Source organism: Balaenoptera borealis, assembly GCF_965194805.1.
Source record: "Balaenoptera borealis genome assembly, chromosome: 6".
Lineage (NCBI taxonomy): Eukaryota > Metazoa > Chordata > Mammalia > Artiodactyla > Balaenopteridae > Balaenoptera > Balaenoptera borealis.
The window spans coordinates 22,896,593-22,914,107 of NC_138863.1; the positions used below are offsets into that span (position 1 = coordinate 22,896,593).

Sequence of the window (17,515 nt, forward strand, 5' to 3'; positions counted from 1 at the left end):
ACAAAGCAGGTCTAAGTATGGTTTGTTATTGATTTTTCCAAAAAAAGTTTTCAGAGCAACAAATTCTTTCTCCCCCCCCCCATTAAATTGTGCTTTAATATTATTTTCTATTTGCTTTCATTTTAGTTAAATTTATTGTATTATCCCTAATACTGTGAAGTAACTTTTTTATTTTTAGACTTTCTTGAGCAGTAATGAAAGCATTTAAGACTATGACTTCTTCTAAGTATATTTTGATTGTTGCTTATGAATTTTATCATGAAATAAATTCCTTATTGTTATTTTAATAATTTGTTACTCTTTGACTCATGAGTAATTTAGGATGAAAATACATGCATACACATATTTAAGTACTGAGGATTTTTCTTTGGTTCATAGGTCTTTATAAATACTGTGGTTCGTGGGTTCCTTTTTATTGTTGATTATCGTTGCTTTCTTTTTGCATTCACTCAGTATCTAATAGACCATCTTTAATCATTTTGTACCATTTGGGTTTTGAATATAAGCAACAGAAACTTAGTTTGCTAATTATATCCACACATGCAAAAAATAAAATCTAGAGAAAACTTTTATAAGATTTGGGAAAAAAATCTAAGAACCAAAGGAAACTAAGTAACAATAACCTTGTCAAATACTTGATAGGAAAAGTCTGGTCAGGACACTGTTTTTGGTAAATGTGGACTCTCAACAATACTGCAACCAGAATTTCCTTCCTGATCCTCCGTCTTTGCGTTACTCCTTTCAAAGTCGAAGTTCTAGATGGGCAGACCCATATGCTAATTTCCTAGAAACCACAAAATAAACAAAAACAAACACAGAAAACCCCAGAACTCCTGAGCCCTGCCTCCTACCAAGTTTCGTACATTACCGGTTTCCCCTCAAAAGAGAATATTTCTTGGATGCCAGGCAGTCAAATAAACAACAAATGGCCATTTCAATATTTACAGAAGATCCCATAATTTCATTTTGTTGTAGGGCTATATTTGAGACTTTTTGCCTTTAAATATAGAATACATAACTGCCACAAACTGATGTGTCTGAATTTACCTCCATTTACTAAGAATCCAGATAATTTGTGGTATGTGATGAGTAAAGGGGGATACACACAAGGCAGCTTGTCTCTTTTTTGTTTTTTTCAGTATTTCCTTTATTGAATGAAAGGCTTTAGTATAATTAATGGTAAAAATGATTATATGGAGCGTTTATGATTATTCATTAGAAATGTACTTTAATTAATCGTTAATAATTTTCTGGTGCTGTAGATCTACATAGCAAGAGGTGTAGCTTTACTTTACACTGATCACAACCACACTGGGATGCCAGAAACAGTTGCCAAAAATACTGCATTTAATTTCTAGTTTCATCAATGGTACCTTAAAATTATAATTGACATGTAGTGCTACAATGAATTAAAAGTTAAGATGATCTTGAAGTACAGCCAAGCCATCACTATTGAAGCTTTAATGGACTGAGTGTATAAAAGAATAAATACCATGTGACAAGATTATTCTTAAGTATTTTCTATATGTTGAACTGCAATTAGGGGACTATGGACAAGATAGGTCAAATGAACATTATTCGGACAGTGGAATTACAAATTGATGCAATGAATTACAGTCACTGAGTTCTTGAAAGTGACAGCAACAGACAAAACCCTGGGTGAAGCAATCTGCAATGGAATTGTTCAATTTCATGAAGCATCATTTAACTCATCAACCAAAGAGACAGAACCACAAATCATGAGAGGACTCGCCACTAGCTACCAATATAGGAAAAAATAACTGTTCGTTTTTGACTTCCAAATACATGCTCCCAGTGTTAACACTGTGATTTAATTATTTCTATTTTAAAAAGAGAATGCTGAACTTTACAGATATTAAATATCATGCCTTACTATATACAACCAGGAAGTGACAGAACCTAGATTCAAACTCCATTCTATCTGATTTCAAAGTCTATATTTTTCTCTATATTTAAGGCAGAAAGGGCTGAACGCAATGCACAGGTATTTCCTTTTGGTCAAACACATTCTACGATTAAGTTACCCTCAATATTCTTACATGATAATCCCATATCTTATTCAATTCAAATAGGGCCAAAAATTTATTTTTGCCAAGAGACCACACCTAGGTTCAACCACATCTAAAATGGTGATATCCAGGGCTCTCTTTTGGTTTTTAACTTCCACCAATTATCTATCCATATAATTTCACTGGCAATCTGAATGAAAGTAAGAAACAGTCATTTACATTATCAAAAGAGGGAATGAAAAAACATCTCTGTTTAACTTTGGAGCATATTACATGATTCTTACAAGGATACTAAACTAAGTAATTATGTTTTACCCTACGTTCGTCTTTACTCTTCCCTAAGAACATACATCATGATAAAAGAGGCAAGGTTATGAAGTAGAATTAGACTTAGAAGTTTTTCATTTTATATGGAACAGTATAAAACTCAGTATCACAGACAGATGCTTACAAATGCCTTTCAATAATCAAGTTTTATTTAATATCATGTTAAAATAGAGATAGGATGTAGCGGTAAAGGGATATGGACTTTGTTGCTGGAAGGAACAGGTTTGCAATCTCAAGACCACCACTTATAGCTGTAGACCTTTGAAAAAGTTATTTAACATCTTTGATCTTCAGAGATGTTAGCTTTTTTAGCTATAATATGGTGAAAATATTCTCTAACTTGCAGTGTTATGTGATGATTAAATATAATCATGTGTCTAAAATGCCTGACAGAGTAAATGCTAATTATTTTTATTACAGCTATTATTAAATGACCTAAGAGGAACTGAATTTAGGAATCTACCATACCTAAATTTCATACCTTCCTAGATAATTATTTCTCTTCTAATAATATAAATACTCTAAAATTGATACAAATAACCCATTTCAGCCATGAAATAAGAATTGGGCAAGCATATGGAAAAATGTTTTTGAGAAGATTTAGCCTGTGTTATTTTTACTCAAAGGATGAGTTGTGAATATCTGGTATTTTTCCTTTGGATTGTTCCCACTAATCCTAGAATTCAACCCAATCCATACAATTCAATATATAAGACAGTGCAAAGCAGTGTCTTAACCATGACAAAAGTGAAGTGCTATCTTGTCAAGAATATTCAAGTTATCCTAAAGAACTGGTTAGGGATTTTACTTATTCTTATACCTTCTTTTACCTCAACTCTACATCTTTATTGGATTCAACTTAAATAAACTGCATGAAGTATGACTTTATTTCTAACTCTTACAGAATTGAAATAATCCCATAAAACGAATCTATCCATATGTTTGTTAGGAATACACAGTCATTACTAATCATTGTTTCCAATATTGAAATATGACTTTTTTCAAAGCCTGATAACCAGATACAAAAATCTAGTCTTCCCACTGCTGGCCATTGTCATGCTACTTATATTAACTGCAAAGGATAAGAGAAAAAGAATGATGGTATTTGTGTTATGTATGCAAAGATATTATATGGTGTATACGAGATATAAAAGGAACTGCGGCATTTTATGAGGTAAATAATCTTTTGAAACCTTGTAACATTAAATTGATTTATTTACTATATGATTATTTTATTATTTTTTTAAAAAATACTTATTTTTAATTTTTAGAAAACAGTGATTTTTTCTTTTTAGATAAAATGTTTTCTTACCTAAAAAGCAAAACATCTGATTTTTGGTCTCTCCCTCCTTTCCTCCCTCCCTCCCTTCTTTCCTTCCTTCCTTCAACACAATTGATCATCTATTATGCCAAAGGCTGTGAAAGTATAGAATAAAGCTCAGAGTTTCATGTTAGAGATATATTAATAGGTGAACAACTATGATATATGACAGTTTCTATAAGTATATGTAAAATATATTAAGTTCTTACATGTATTAGTCAATTTTCTAAGCACTTCAATTTTCTGTGCACTTTAATCCCCATTATACCCTTATGTGATAGGAACTATGACTATATTTTACAAATGAGGCAACTGAGGTTCACAGATTTCAGGCAGTTATGGCCAAGGCCACACTGCCAATAAGCAGCAGAATTTGGGTTTGAATCCAGGCACAATGGCTGTGTGCTATTACTGTGCTGTACTGTCTGACATACATGCAAGATAACATAGATTTAAGCAAAGGACTCTATAGAAACACAACTAAGCACATTTATTTTTCAAACATAACTGCTGGTACCATGTTACTGAAACCATTAGTTATTACAAAAAAAGTCAGCAAATTGGTAAGGTTTGTCTTTTTGTGGAAAAAAAAATACCTCATTTGTCAAGTTCAACATTTTAAGTACTTTACCCCCCAAAAAGGCAAAATTCTATGTGGTATAAAATTTTCTTAGTTGCTTCTTGAGACACCTAATCCACAGGGGCAAAATGGAGAACTTTTTTTAGGGAAGGATAAGTAAATCTTTAAGAATAGAAGTAAACTCTCCATTTGAAGGGAGGAAGAGGTATTTTAGCTAGAAAAAAATAGCAAAGGAAAGGTTTTTTCGAAAGAAAAGATCATTGCACTATACTGGCTAATTTCACATGGCTAGTATATAGTGAGTTTAATAACTGATGGTAGCTGACATTTATTTAGTGAGGGAGCAGTAAGCTTTGCATAGGATTTGTGTAATATATGTAAAGGTCTTTGAATTGAGGTCTCCAAAGTAAGGTGCATCACAATATATGGAAAACAATGCAGTGAAGCTTTCTTCGTGTACTGCAACATATTATTGCAGTTTGGAACACTGAGTATTTTTAAGTTGCTTAATTTTATTCAAATAGATCCTTTGATGATTAGAATCTTCAGAATCTTTTATAATAAATCAGACAGTGACCAAGAAAATGTTTCATACCCTCACAGAACTTCACTGTTACATTTAGCAAAGCATGTATTTTAAAGTTGACCTTAAAGACGAGTCATATGCTTTTTTCCCCAAAACACAAGTATTCCTAATTTCTTGACCTTTTATGTTTTGATAAGCATTTGTTAGCCATGTACTATAAAGCAAGTATTTTTGAAAATAATAATAAAGTTAATCATTCCATCAAAGTAAAGGTGACATTTTAACAGTGAACAAAAAAGGAATCATTTTAAAAAGAAACTTGCTCTATGGAGCATTTGATAACAATTGTTTGGAAGTGCTTCCCCTGCCAATATGTAAGGGCAATCACCTTTCAAAGCTATTGAGTCAAACTCTTAAAAATGTAGGAAAATAATTTTCTACTTTGTTTTAAAATAGTAGAAAACTTCTAGGTACTTTATAAAACCAACTGATCAACCTCAGGAGGGGAGAAATGCCTAGCAAATTTTAACAAAAATGCCATTGCATAACTGGATGAATTTGAAAATCCATTATCCAAATTGATAGCTACAGACCATGATGCACTTTTTTTCTTTAGAGTTTTGTGTCTTTGTGAGGGATCATTTGCACATCTGATAGTTGTTAAATCCAAGCATAGATCTGACTAATGAATCATTGAATTACAGTGTTAAACAAACATTTTTGAAAATGTAAGCATATTGAATCATCTTTTCTTACTGAAATGCCATTTTAACACTATTCTGATTGCCAGTGAGAACCAACTAAAACTAGAGGCCGTAAAATAAAAATACAGAATTGAGTTTGGAGAGTCAGCCTGCTTCCTGACTCTTGCACTGACCAATTGGCTGGTCTGAGCAACATATTTTACTCTTCTGAGCCATTGTTTTTTCAGTTCCTAATACAGATGATAATGATGATTCCACTAAGCATTACATAGCTGTTACAGGTAAAGTGATGGCACATAGTAGGTATTCAACAAGTGTTATTCACTAAATCACCTCTTGGAATAGTGAGCTTTGGCACAAGAAGCCAAAGCTATAGTTATATTGAGTTTATATCAAGCATATATCAATTACTACCTTTAATTTTAAGATAATTTCTCTTTTTGTCTGCTCCCTAGTAGACTGTGTGTACACTGAGGGCAGGGACTCTGTCACAGTCAACAGTCCAGAACCCAGGATATTGCCTGGCACAAAGATCTTCAAAAAATATTACTAAGCTGAATGTGGCTGAGGAATAAAACCTAGAGAGAGAAGGTACAATCTTTGCCTTTGTTTCCACATTTGGGCTTCTGAATAATGTCAGGCTCCTTTAAGAGTTCACCAGGTAGCATCTGAGGAGAACAACAGCCTAGGCAGGGTGCAGGTTGAACTGTGGAGTCCACAACGGGTTAGCACCACACAGGACCCAAGAGTAACTTTTTTGGTGAGTTCTCAGTTTTTCACTTCATAGGAACTCAGAGTGATCAGTTACTGGATCTTTTGGCTACAGCTAAGTTGGGACAACACAGTATGCTGGACTAGAGCCTGCAGTTAGTCTAGGGAGCAAGACATGGACACCAAAGGCGGTCCAGGCCATGAACTCTGTGTCTGACTCATCGCAAGAGGCGAAATGTCAGCAACTCTGATCTTTGTCAGCCTAGCTCTGAACTCACAGATGTATTACTCATTCTATTCTATGTTTTACTGTACAGTGAGCACATTCTTTCTTTTCTTTTTTTCAAAAAAATTCTAAAGCCTTAATATTTTCATTGGACTTGTGAATGACTAATAATCTCGGCCTTTATAATAGGCTTCCAAATCACTGATGTATATTTGAATTTTTCATGTCGCTTTTTGAGAGGGCATTATAAGTTTTCACTAAATGTACTATATTATACATCATTTTCTGACAATATTACAATCTTTTTTCAATTTTAATAAAATAATTTTATTGTTTCATAACTTTGAGGAAAAATACTCTGCATGTAGTCCTATAAAACAGAGCAATTTCATGAGTTTCCAAACTGCAAGCTATTTAATAGCCTCCATTTGGTAATTACAAAGATTTATAGTCCTTTCCTTGTCTCCCACAAAACTCAGAGCCCATCTGTCCAGTTGACTTAGAGACTGACTTAGAGGTCTCCACATTCATTATCTTTGACAATAAGCTGTTAGATTAGGTTAATGATTTAAGGCTAGTATATGTTTGGGAATGGGAGAAAGAGGTTTAAAACTAATTTATAGGAATATAATCCACTAGTCATTTTCATGTTTCATCAAAAAATATTTTAGAAAATGTCTCAATACTAGTTGGTCACATTGAGGTGACAAAATGTTCTGCTTTTGCTTTACTGTGAAGGAAGTCATTCATCTCATTTTAGGTTCAGTCTTTCAGCATCACCTGACAGTTTATCATTTATCAAGGAATTTACATAATATAAAAGTTATAAAAAAGGAGAATACCAGAATACTACAGATGTAGTTGATATTACAAGTCTAATAATACCATCCATATCAGTATGTTGTACAGTTTTTACTATTACACAGAAAAAACTATAGCTATCCTGGTTACTTTTTTCAACATCTCATAATATTTAACTACAAAAATACATTTATTTTTAACTTCTTCACAAATCATTGTGAAATAAAAAAGCTAATAATTTCATATTATATAAACAACATGTAACATGTACCCTTTAAAAACTATATATAAAATATGAATTTTTAAAAATCTGGCTGTTTCAAGTTTTTTTTGTTTTGTTTTGTGTTTTAAAAAAAATGAGGTAGATCTGAAACAAATCACCAGAACTGCTAACGCAACTTAAGTGAAATGATTCTGTTTAATTCTAGAGTTGCTGTCATATATTATTTGTAGACTTTTATAATAACATTTAGTTAACAACTTGCATTGTCTACTTATTAATAACCTAAATTAAGTGAATTTCCCTTTGTTTTACATGCTAATTCTATTTTATATAGATACCAATTTAAATATATATTTTTTAACATCTGGTTTGAAATATTTTCAGAAAATAAACTAATTAAATGAACTTTATTTCTAACCATTGATGTATTTACCATAATTTATGAACAACATTTTATTTATACCAAAGTATTTTAGAGTCCTTTCCCTAGTATTAATGACTATAAAGCTAGCATGCATACTACTAATAAAATTGTAATAATATTAATAATAAAAATTTTAATTTGCCATTAAAACAAATTTGAAAAATATATGTTAATATTGATTAAAGAAATACAATCTTTTTAAGGACATACATTCAATCCACATGCTATCCTGCTGTGTGCTAAATGCCCTGTGCTGTGCTGAATCCCTCTTTTCTCCTGCTCCCGGACATACTGTAGGAAATAAGACCAGTATACAAGGAGTTCCCAACAAGAGGTAGGAAGGCCACCATCAATAAGCAACTCTAGGCATTTAAGGCAGATACACGAGAGGCAACTTCTCTTTGTAAGAGCAGTTTTACTTCTAAGCATTAGTGCTCCAGTTTTTCACAGGAAAGAAAATAAATAAGAGACATGTTTCCTGATAACATTCAGTTATAGCACTCTGAGAGACAGACAAAAACAAAATCTGATATCAAAAGAAAATGAGCATAAAATTTAGGTCACTACTAAATTAATATTTTCTCTGTGGGTTTTCCTTTACCAATGGCTTTTATACACACTTCACATGTAAGTATTTAGGCTAAATGCGTTGAAAATCTTGCTTTTTCATTGATGCTCCATTAGCAGGAGTGAATTCTGTTGCACCAGGGTCTAAGCTATTTTAAAGCAAGGAGAAGGTTGTGGCACCTTTTTTACCCAACAACAAATCATTCTGATTTTACTCTTAATTCATGGCTGATACACTTTTCCCACAGTGCCCCTTGACTGCTGCCCCTTGACATGCTGCAACATGTGAAGTTGTGTCTAAGGTATCTGTCATTCTACCATTAGCTGTTTTTCTATAATATGTGAACCTAAGGTCTCCTTGTTCCCTATTTATCCTAAATCAATTTGTCTCAGAGGACTAAATAGGGCCTCCCATAATGAACTTGGGTCCCTGTTCATACTATCTGTATGTTCACCATCATATTCCTCTATTGATGTCAATCATGCATTGTATACAGGAAGATAAATGGGAAACATTACAAGTTGCATTTCTTTCCTGACTCACGAACCATAAAATATGGATTTTTTCTCTTTTTAGTATAGTCTCCTACATTATCCTCATCAAATGTTGCTAAGAACAAATAGGGAGACCCTGTTTTGCATATTTTGGCATTCCACAAATTACTAAAGTGTGTGCTCAATTAGTTGTGTTTGCTCTTTCCCAAATCTTTAATCCCTTCCTCTCCCCTACCGCTAAGCAAATAAACATGCTGTCTCCTATCTGAACAAGGGAGACCTCTATTCGATCCTACAGGCATAGACTTTTCTCCTCTTCATCTCCACAGCCAAACTCTTTGAAAGTGTAGTTCCCAAATTCCATCTCCATTTCTTCACATCTAATTCACTTCTGAAGCCACAGTAATCCAGGATTATCTAGTTTTAACACTGAAAAATCCCACAACCCAGGAAAACTCTCAGTCTTAGCTAGATAAACTGGGACAGTTGGTCACCTTTAAACCCCTTTTCTTCCCTCCCATTATCTCCACATCCAGTCACTTTTCAAATTGTAAGAGTTAAACCCCTTATCTTGAATCCATACTTTCCTTTATATTCTCACAGTCTCCTAGTTCAAATTCTCATCTGCTCACAGCCTACTGTACAAGCCTCCTATATGAGAATGACTCCCTTAACTCTACTATCAAATTAATCTTTCTAAAAGGTTAACCTGATTATGTTACCCTGTTTGCTTAACATGCTTTAATAGATTCCTTCTGAAAACCATAAAATTTCAATCAGATACTTAATGATCTTGTCCTTGTCTATCTGTATACTCTTGCTTGTTTTTTCTTCCTCCTTCCTTAAGCTCTATTCAAACATATTATTACTCTCAGAATATGCCTTTGTAGCCTCATACTTCTATGGCTTTGTACATGCACTGCTGTTTCCTGGAATCCACCTTCTCGAGATTACCTGGTATATCGTGCTTACCCTCCAAATCTCAGCTCAAGCACAGCCTCCTCTTGGGAGCCATCCACAGCCTTCTAGGCAGATAAGAGTTCTCCTTCTTGCTTTTCCCCTGCGTCTTGTATCCTCTTCCATTTTAACACATACCTCATTGCATTAAAATCTCGTTTCTCCTTCCTTTCCAAGCTACAAAGTCCTTAAGGAGAGGTGCTATGCATTTCCCTGTCATATGTTTTGTATCAGCAGAGTTTCTATCTCAATAAAAAATTGTTGCATTAATGTTTAATGAAGTAATTACATTATTTTTATAGTCCTACTTTTAGGAGGCAGGGTACATAAAAGCACATAGACAAGATCTTGTAAATAGGAACTTATTACCCTTCTTTTAACCTACATGCCCCTGTACAATTACTTCATAAATTGTACCTAATACCTGAAAAGTGACTAAGAGTAACTAGACCTATCAAAATTGGAAAAAGTGTTGATGATTTGCTTACCGTTCTTGCATCCCATGCAGACAGGGACTTATCTGCAGAACCTGTGAGAAGAATGTTGGAGTAAGGAAAAAACTCGATGCTGTTCACAGAGTCTGTATGTCCATACAAAGTGCATCTGCATCTTTCACTGTAGAGAGAAACAGTAAGAGTTAAAGCTGTAGGACTTAGCACTACATGTTTCTTATGCTGTCTATACAATGCTAACAAAGATAGTTCAAGTATCTGAGGCATAAAGTAGCTTTACAAGTGGCAAGATGTACAAAAATAACATTTTAAAAGGAGAGTTCTACAATCACCTTATATTCTAAGCACTTTATAGAATTAGCAGCATAAAATTGACTAAATTTAAATTACGTTCAATTTATAAAGTCACTTGGTAAAGTCATCTTCATAATACCTCATTTATTCCTTATCATGAAATGACTACTTAAAAACTGTTCCCATCTCATAAAGGAATACACTGATGAAGAAAACATTTCTTAATATGGGAAGACCAGAGAAACTTCTTTAAGTTGCTCAGTCTCTCTTCCTCCCCCCACCCCGCCCCCGCCTCAGCTGCTTGGGCTTTTATGTTAGAATCACCTGAGATACTTTTAGCAGATACTCCACCTCAAGTCCCAGACATTCTGTTTCACTGGATCTGAGATGAAGCCTGAGCAGAAGTGTGAATTAACGAATCTAAACCCGTGGTTCTCAAAGTGTTTTACCCAGACCAGCAGCATCAGCACCCCTTGGGAACATATGAGAAATGCAAATTGGGCCTCATCCTAAACCCACTGAATCAGAAACTCTGGGGTTGGGGCCCAACAGTCTGTGTTTTACAAGCTCTCCAGTTGATTCTGATACTCACAGAAGTCTGAGAACCACTGATCTAAATGATTAGAAATAACTCATAAGGAAAGACAACTGCAGCTTTGCCTTTTGCCATTTTATGAAAGGACTGTTTCTTAATGAAGCAGGATATATTCATAGAGCAGTATCACTTCTCATTTGTAATGTTTGATTGTCTTTAATTAACTTTATTTATAAACCTACTTTAAAAATAGAGAAGAAACAGGATAACTAATAATGCCGAGAACAGAGGAGTCAATATAAGTACATTTCTAATATGATAACCAGCTCATTAAGCTCTGATCAGCTGATGGCTGTCTGGCTTGAGCCATGCCATACGTGACAGTATGGTGGAGTGGGAAAAACTCTGCGATGGGAGCTGGTAGCCTGGGTTCCAGTCCTAACTTTGACAAGAACTAGCAGGGTTACCATAGAGAAGTTATTAACCTCAGTGGCAGTAGGGGTCCTTCTTGTGAGAATGAGATTACTTAATTTGATGCACTGAGAGGTCCAATCTAGCTCCGACAATCTGAGATTTTTGACCAAGGTTGTAAATGTAAAAGGCAAGGGAAGAAGTCAAATTGAGCATAACATCTAAGAACAGTTTGGAGCAAAGTTTGTTCCTCCTTACTTAAATTTTGGCTTTTTTGAGAAGTTAGAAAATATTAAGATTTATGTGGATACGTATGTAAGTTACTCAGTTTTGCCCCTTGATTGAGACTTTTCATATCAAAGTGAAGTATTATAGTAATTAATGTCAGGAACAAGGAAATAAAATCAATAAATTCATTAATCAGGGCCATTTTGTATCAGTTTCTTTATCTTAATATTTCTGAGAGAGGCTGATAATATTTTGATCATTAAGGTTGATGAAAGGTCAATATATACCAGGGCTCAAAAACCATGGCCCATGGCTGGCTGCCTATTTTCGCAAAGAATGATTTATTGGAACACATCAATTTGTTTACACATGTCTATTGCTGCTTTCCCATGACAACAGCAGAGTTGCACAGTAATGAGAGACCATATGGTTCACAAGCCTAAAATATCTAATACCTGACCCCTCAAAAATATATTTGGATATTTGTAAGTATGCTCAGATTTTATTTATGACATTTTTTTGAGATGTGTGCTAAAACTTACAGGATAAATTATTTTCTTTTATTTTTAAAGAAGTACTGTTTTATGTAGAAATTTTACCTGCTATTTTCTAATGATTCTCAAAATATAAGTACAAAACATTTCTTTAAACGTTTATATTCCAAAGCCCACTATATTGACATAATCATCTTTAACTATTAGAGTAATTGCTCCAGATATAGCTCTATGACAGAGAAAAAGAGAGAGAGATTGATTTCATAGAAAAATGAAAATTATATATAATGTAGTAAATTATTAAATTAAATTATATAAGAAAGTCAATAGTTTATTATTATGAAATATCATTCTCTAAAAAACATCCTCACATTAAGAAAATATTAAGTATGTTATTTTTAGTCATATTTCATTTATAGAAAGTATAATTTAAAAAGGAAATGTTTATAATTATAACATGTTTATAATTCCTCCCATTTTTCTTTTACTCACCTACCAATTTTTTGAAATCATTTTGTTAATCTTACAACGTCAAAAATTATAACACACACATATGATCAGTAATCATAAATCCCAGTGTTGCTCAGTGCCTCCCATCCTCCTAGTGTTCAATTAATATCTATTTAAATTAATCCTCTGAACCCATACTTTTATACATTTTCTTGATTATTCAGTACTTCAAAAGCAATTCTGAATGGTTGTAATATCTTGGGACCATCACTTCTCCTTCTCCAATGTTTGTGGAGGAATGTTTCACTGTCTCATACCAGGGGCAAAGTCTGAGGCCAGCCGAATCTCTCTTCCCTTTCCTGCCTAACTTCCTTTGTGGATGATTTGCTTTTTATACCCATAGCCCTAACAGTTCTTTTGCAAACACTGGAGTTCAGAAATTTCACCATGGCATGGCTTGATAGCAATTTCCATCTTAGACTTTTCTTATTCTAATAAATAGTTATTCTTTCACTATATCTTTACACTTTTCTCTTCCATTTATTCTGCTTGTTTTTTCTTTTTTCCCCCTTAAGAACACCCGCTATGTTTTATTTTGTCTCATTTTCCTCTACATTTAACATTTTGTCTATAATCCTTGTATCCTTATATATATATATATAAAATTTCTTTTTCACACCTGTTCTTTATAATTCTTAATTGTGGTTATTTGTGTGTCTGTGAAGAGGGAGCAATCAAAAACCTTTATTTCTGTTTTTGATTTCACTTTTTTCCTGATATTTCTCAGTCTGCTTTCTATCTGCATCTATTGTCTTATAAAATCATAATAAAATGCTTTAGCTCTTTTGATGTTCTATTTTATTATGTAAAATCAACTTGAAATATAGCATTTTGGGCTTCCCCAGTGGCACAGTGGTTAAGAATCTGCCTGCCAGGGGCTTCCCTGGTGGTGCAGTGGTTAAGAATCTGCCTGCCAATGCAGGGGACACGGGTTCGAGCCCCGGTCTGGGAAGATCCCACATGCCACGGAGCAACTAAGCCCGTGAGCCACAACTACTGAGCCTGCGTGTCTGGAGCCTGTGCTCTGCAACGGGAGAGGCCACGACACTGAGAGGCCCACGCACCGCGATGAAGAGTGGCCCCCGCTCACCGCAACTGGAGAAAGCCCTCGCACAGAAATGAAGACCCAACACAGCCAAAAATAAATATTAAAAAAAAAAAAAAAAAGAATCTGCCTGCCAGTTCAGGGGGCATGGGTTTGAGCCCTGTTCCAGGAAAAGCCCACATGCTGTGGAGCAATTAAGCCCATGCACCACAACTACTGAACCCACGTGCCACAACTACTGAAGCCTGTGCGCCTAGAGCCCGTGCTCCACAACAAGAGAAGCCACCGCAATGAGAAGCCCGTGCACCGCAATGAAGAGTAGCCCCCACTCGCCACAACTAGAGAAAGGCCGCGCTCAGCAACGAAGACCCAATGCAGCCAAAAATAAATAAAATCAAAATAAATAAATTTATAAAAAAAAGAAATACAGCATTTCTGTAATTTGACTGAAAATATAGAGGACTTTTTGTCTGAATTATTGGTAACTTTACTTACATAATTCTTTGTGCACTGTATGATCTTCAGTGGAATTTGGTTTATATTCATTTATTCTTCAATTTTTGCAATTCATCATCAGTTCTGGGTTGGTTTCTTTTTATTATGACTTAACATTATATGGGACAGCTACTTGCTAAAGATTAATGGCAAAAGGAGGGAAATTAGATTTAGGTTAACTCTAATTTCTAATCAGATTTGCTATCTTCCCAAAAGACTTCTCACTGAGTGTGTTACTGGCTTGATTCCTGAAGTTCATCTTTCCTCCACTTTTATATTTTAAAGTACAGATGTAGCTTGTTGCAAAACCCCTCAAGTCACAGGCCCTATATTAACTCTAAAGGCCCTTGTCTCCCTTACCACCCTCAACCTGCCTCACCTCTGGCAGTTTCCTTGATCTCCTTTAACCAGCAATAAAAGTGTCTTGCTGGGATTTGTGCTACGATGATAAAGTAACCGGTACTGTGCCTCTCCCTCCACAACAAACAACTATAAAATGACACAAATTATATGAGGCAACTGTTTTCTGGCACTGAACTAAACACAGCACAGGATGGGAATCCTTGAGCAAAGAAAAAATTTCAAAGAGCTCCATGACCTCCCTGACTTTCTGCTTGGAAACACTTCCCTGCTATCAAATATAGTAGTAGAACCCCAGTAGATTTGAAGTCTCACTGAGCCAAGAGGAAACGGGAATAGTTTGACCTGCTGCTGTGCCTGAAATTTGCAGTGAAGGGTATGTGAGAAAAGGGAGCTGCATGGGAAATGGCAGTAGTTTGCGTGGGGATTTGCTGTGAATTGTTGGCCAAGGTCTAGATGGCATTTCTACAGAGTAAGACTCTACAAGCCCTGTGTGGCTGAGTGCTGTACAATGATACCAGAGACCAGGTACTGATGGAAGACACTGGACTTTAATCCCAACTAGAGTGGAGGGAACTCAGTAGGCACCTCAGACTTTCAGTTGTGACTACAGAAAAGCACCCACCATAGGAGTAAGGGTCAGGTTCATGAATTAAGTTCAAAATGAAAATAGACTTGTCCTTACCAAGAATAAAACTAAGCCTGAAAGGGCAAAAATGATCTGCCTGTAATTAAACAGATTGCCAGAACAGAACTCACTACCTTTTGTAAAAAGACCACTTAATATAGACTCTCTACAATTTGCTATTAACCAACATCCAGCATATAATTAACAAAAAATTAGTACACATGTGAAGAGGTGAAAAATGTGACCCATAATCAAGTAAAAAGCTCAGTAGTAGAAACAGGCTCTAAGATGAATCAAATTTTGGTAATCAAAGACCAAGACATCAACCATATATCATAAGTACGTTTAAGGATTTAAAGAAACAGTTATAATGGGTGTACAAATAGAGACTCTCAGACAATAAATGGAAACTATAAAAAAAAGAATTGATAAGTATAACACATGAAACAAAGTTTATTGTATGAGCAAAATAGCAAGTTGGATACTGCAGAAAAAAGGATCAGTGAACTTGAATAAGATCAATAGAACATACCTAAATTGAAGAACAGAGAAAAAATATTGAAAAACCATAGATAGAGCCCCAGTCATCAGTGGGGATAATCACATGGTCTAACACAGGAATAACAGGGTTTCCGGAGGTGGCGGGTAGGTGTAGAGGAGGAGGGAAAGAGAAAAGGGTTAGAACATTTTTGAAAGAATACTGGCTAAAATGTTCCCCAATTTGATGAGAAATACCAATGTACAGATCCAAGAAGCTCAGGAAAATCCAAGCATAATTAAGAATAGACAGAACACACCTAAGCATATCATAGTAAAACTGCTAAAAGCAAAATCTAAAACAAAAATCTGAAAGTCACAATCAATGAAAGAAACATAACATGTAGGAAACAATGATGCCAATGGCAACTGACCTCTCAACAGAAACAACAGACAGAATACAATAAAACAACATTTTTAAGGGCTGAAAATTCAATAATCCGTTAAAATACCTTCAATAATGAAGAAGCAACAACTTTGCAGATAAATGAAAGCTGAGAAAATTCATCACCAGCAGATCTTTCCTACATGAATGCTGAAGAGAAGGCATTCAGACTGAATGGAAAGGACACCAGATGGAAACATCTGTATACAGAAAAGAATATCATCATCTGAAATGATAAGTATATGGGTAAATGTAAAACATCTTTTTCTAATTTTTAAAAGACATTTGGCTAAAGTAAAGATACCATCACTGTACTGGACAGTGTTTTAAGTACGTAAAAGTAAAATACAAGACAGCAAAATCACGAAGATGGGGTAAACATGGAATTACACTGTTTTAAGGTCCTTACATATTAGATGAAGTAGTACCATATTAACTCATTAGATTGTGATTAAAAATAATAAATTGTTGATTATTACAACAATATACTTTACTCTCAATAATACTGAATAAAAGAATCCAGATAAATATGTCTATGTATCATATAATTAAATTCATATGAAGTTCAAGAACAGACACTCTATGGATATAGAAACCAGACAGTGTTTGCTATGGGAAGTGGGCTTTCATCAGATGAATGGGAAATTTCCTGTGATCATAGAAATGGCCTATATCTTCATTAGTTTTAAAGGTATATACATTTGTCAAAACTCATCTAATTGAACACTTAATAAGCTGCCCATTTCACTGTATATATTACCTTGACTAAACAATTAAAAATGAATAACACTTTTCAGAATACTTTTCCTTCTGGCTTCACTCTCCTGGTATGTGGGACACAATAACTACTTAATATACATTTCTGTGAATAATTGAATATTTATAGTGATCCTATTCTCTTATCAAGTACATCTCCATGCGTGCATGTGTCAATTACATGCATCTTCATAGATGGATAAAGAATCTTTAATATTTGGAATAGCTATACCATTAACATATATATCTCTGTTTTCTAAAGGCATGCATTACATAGTTACTGGGAAGTCTTTTACGTTTAATTAAAAAGGAAGTAAAAAGGAAATATAAAGAAATAGACAAACAAAAATCCACAAAAGATTTAACAGAAAAACATGAGAGAAAATAAAACAATACATATAACTGCATAAAAAAGATCTGTGAACAGCATCAGCAAAATATTAAAGAATGATTACTATTTCTAACCTCCTGTGAGTTATCACTGAAAGATAGT

The 17,515-nt window shown here is 34.3% G+C and overlaps 1 protein-coding gene across 1 annotated transcript in view; it reads right to left on the bottom strand.

Moving 5' to 3' along the window:
* Positions 1 to 17,515, bottom strand: part of SPAG16 (sperm associated antigen 16) — an 868,000-nt gene that overhangs the window by 340,590 nt on the left and 509,895 nt on the right. The window contains exon 14 of the mRNA XM_082395857.1: positions 10,381 to 10,507. Coding sequence (XP_082251983.1) covers positions 10,381 to 10,507 — 127 coding nt within the window. The remainder of the gene's footprint in view (positions 1 to 10,380; positions 10,508 to 17,515) is intronic.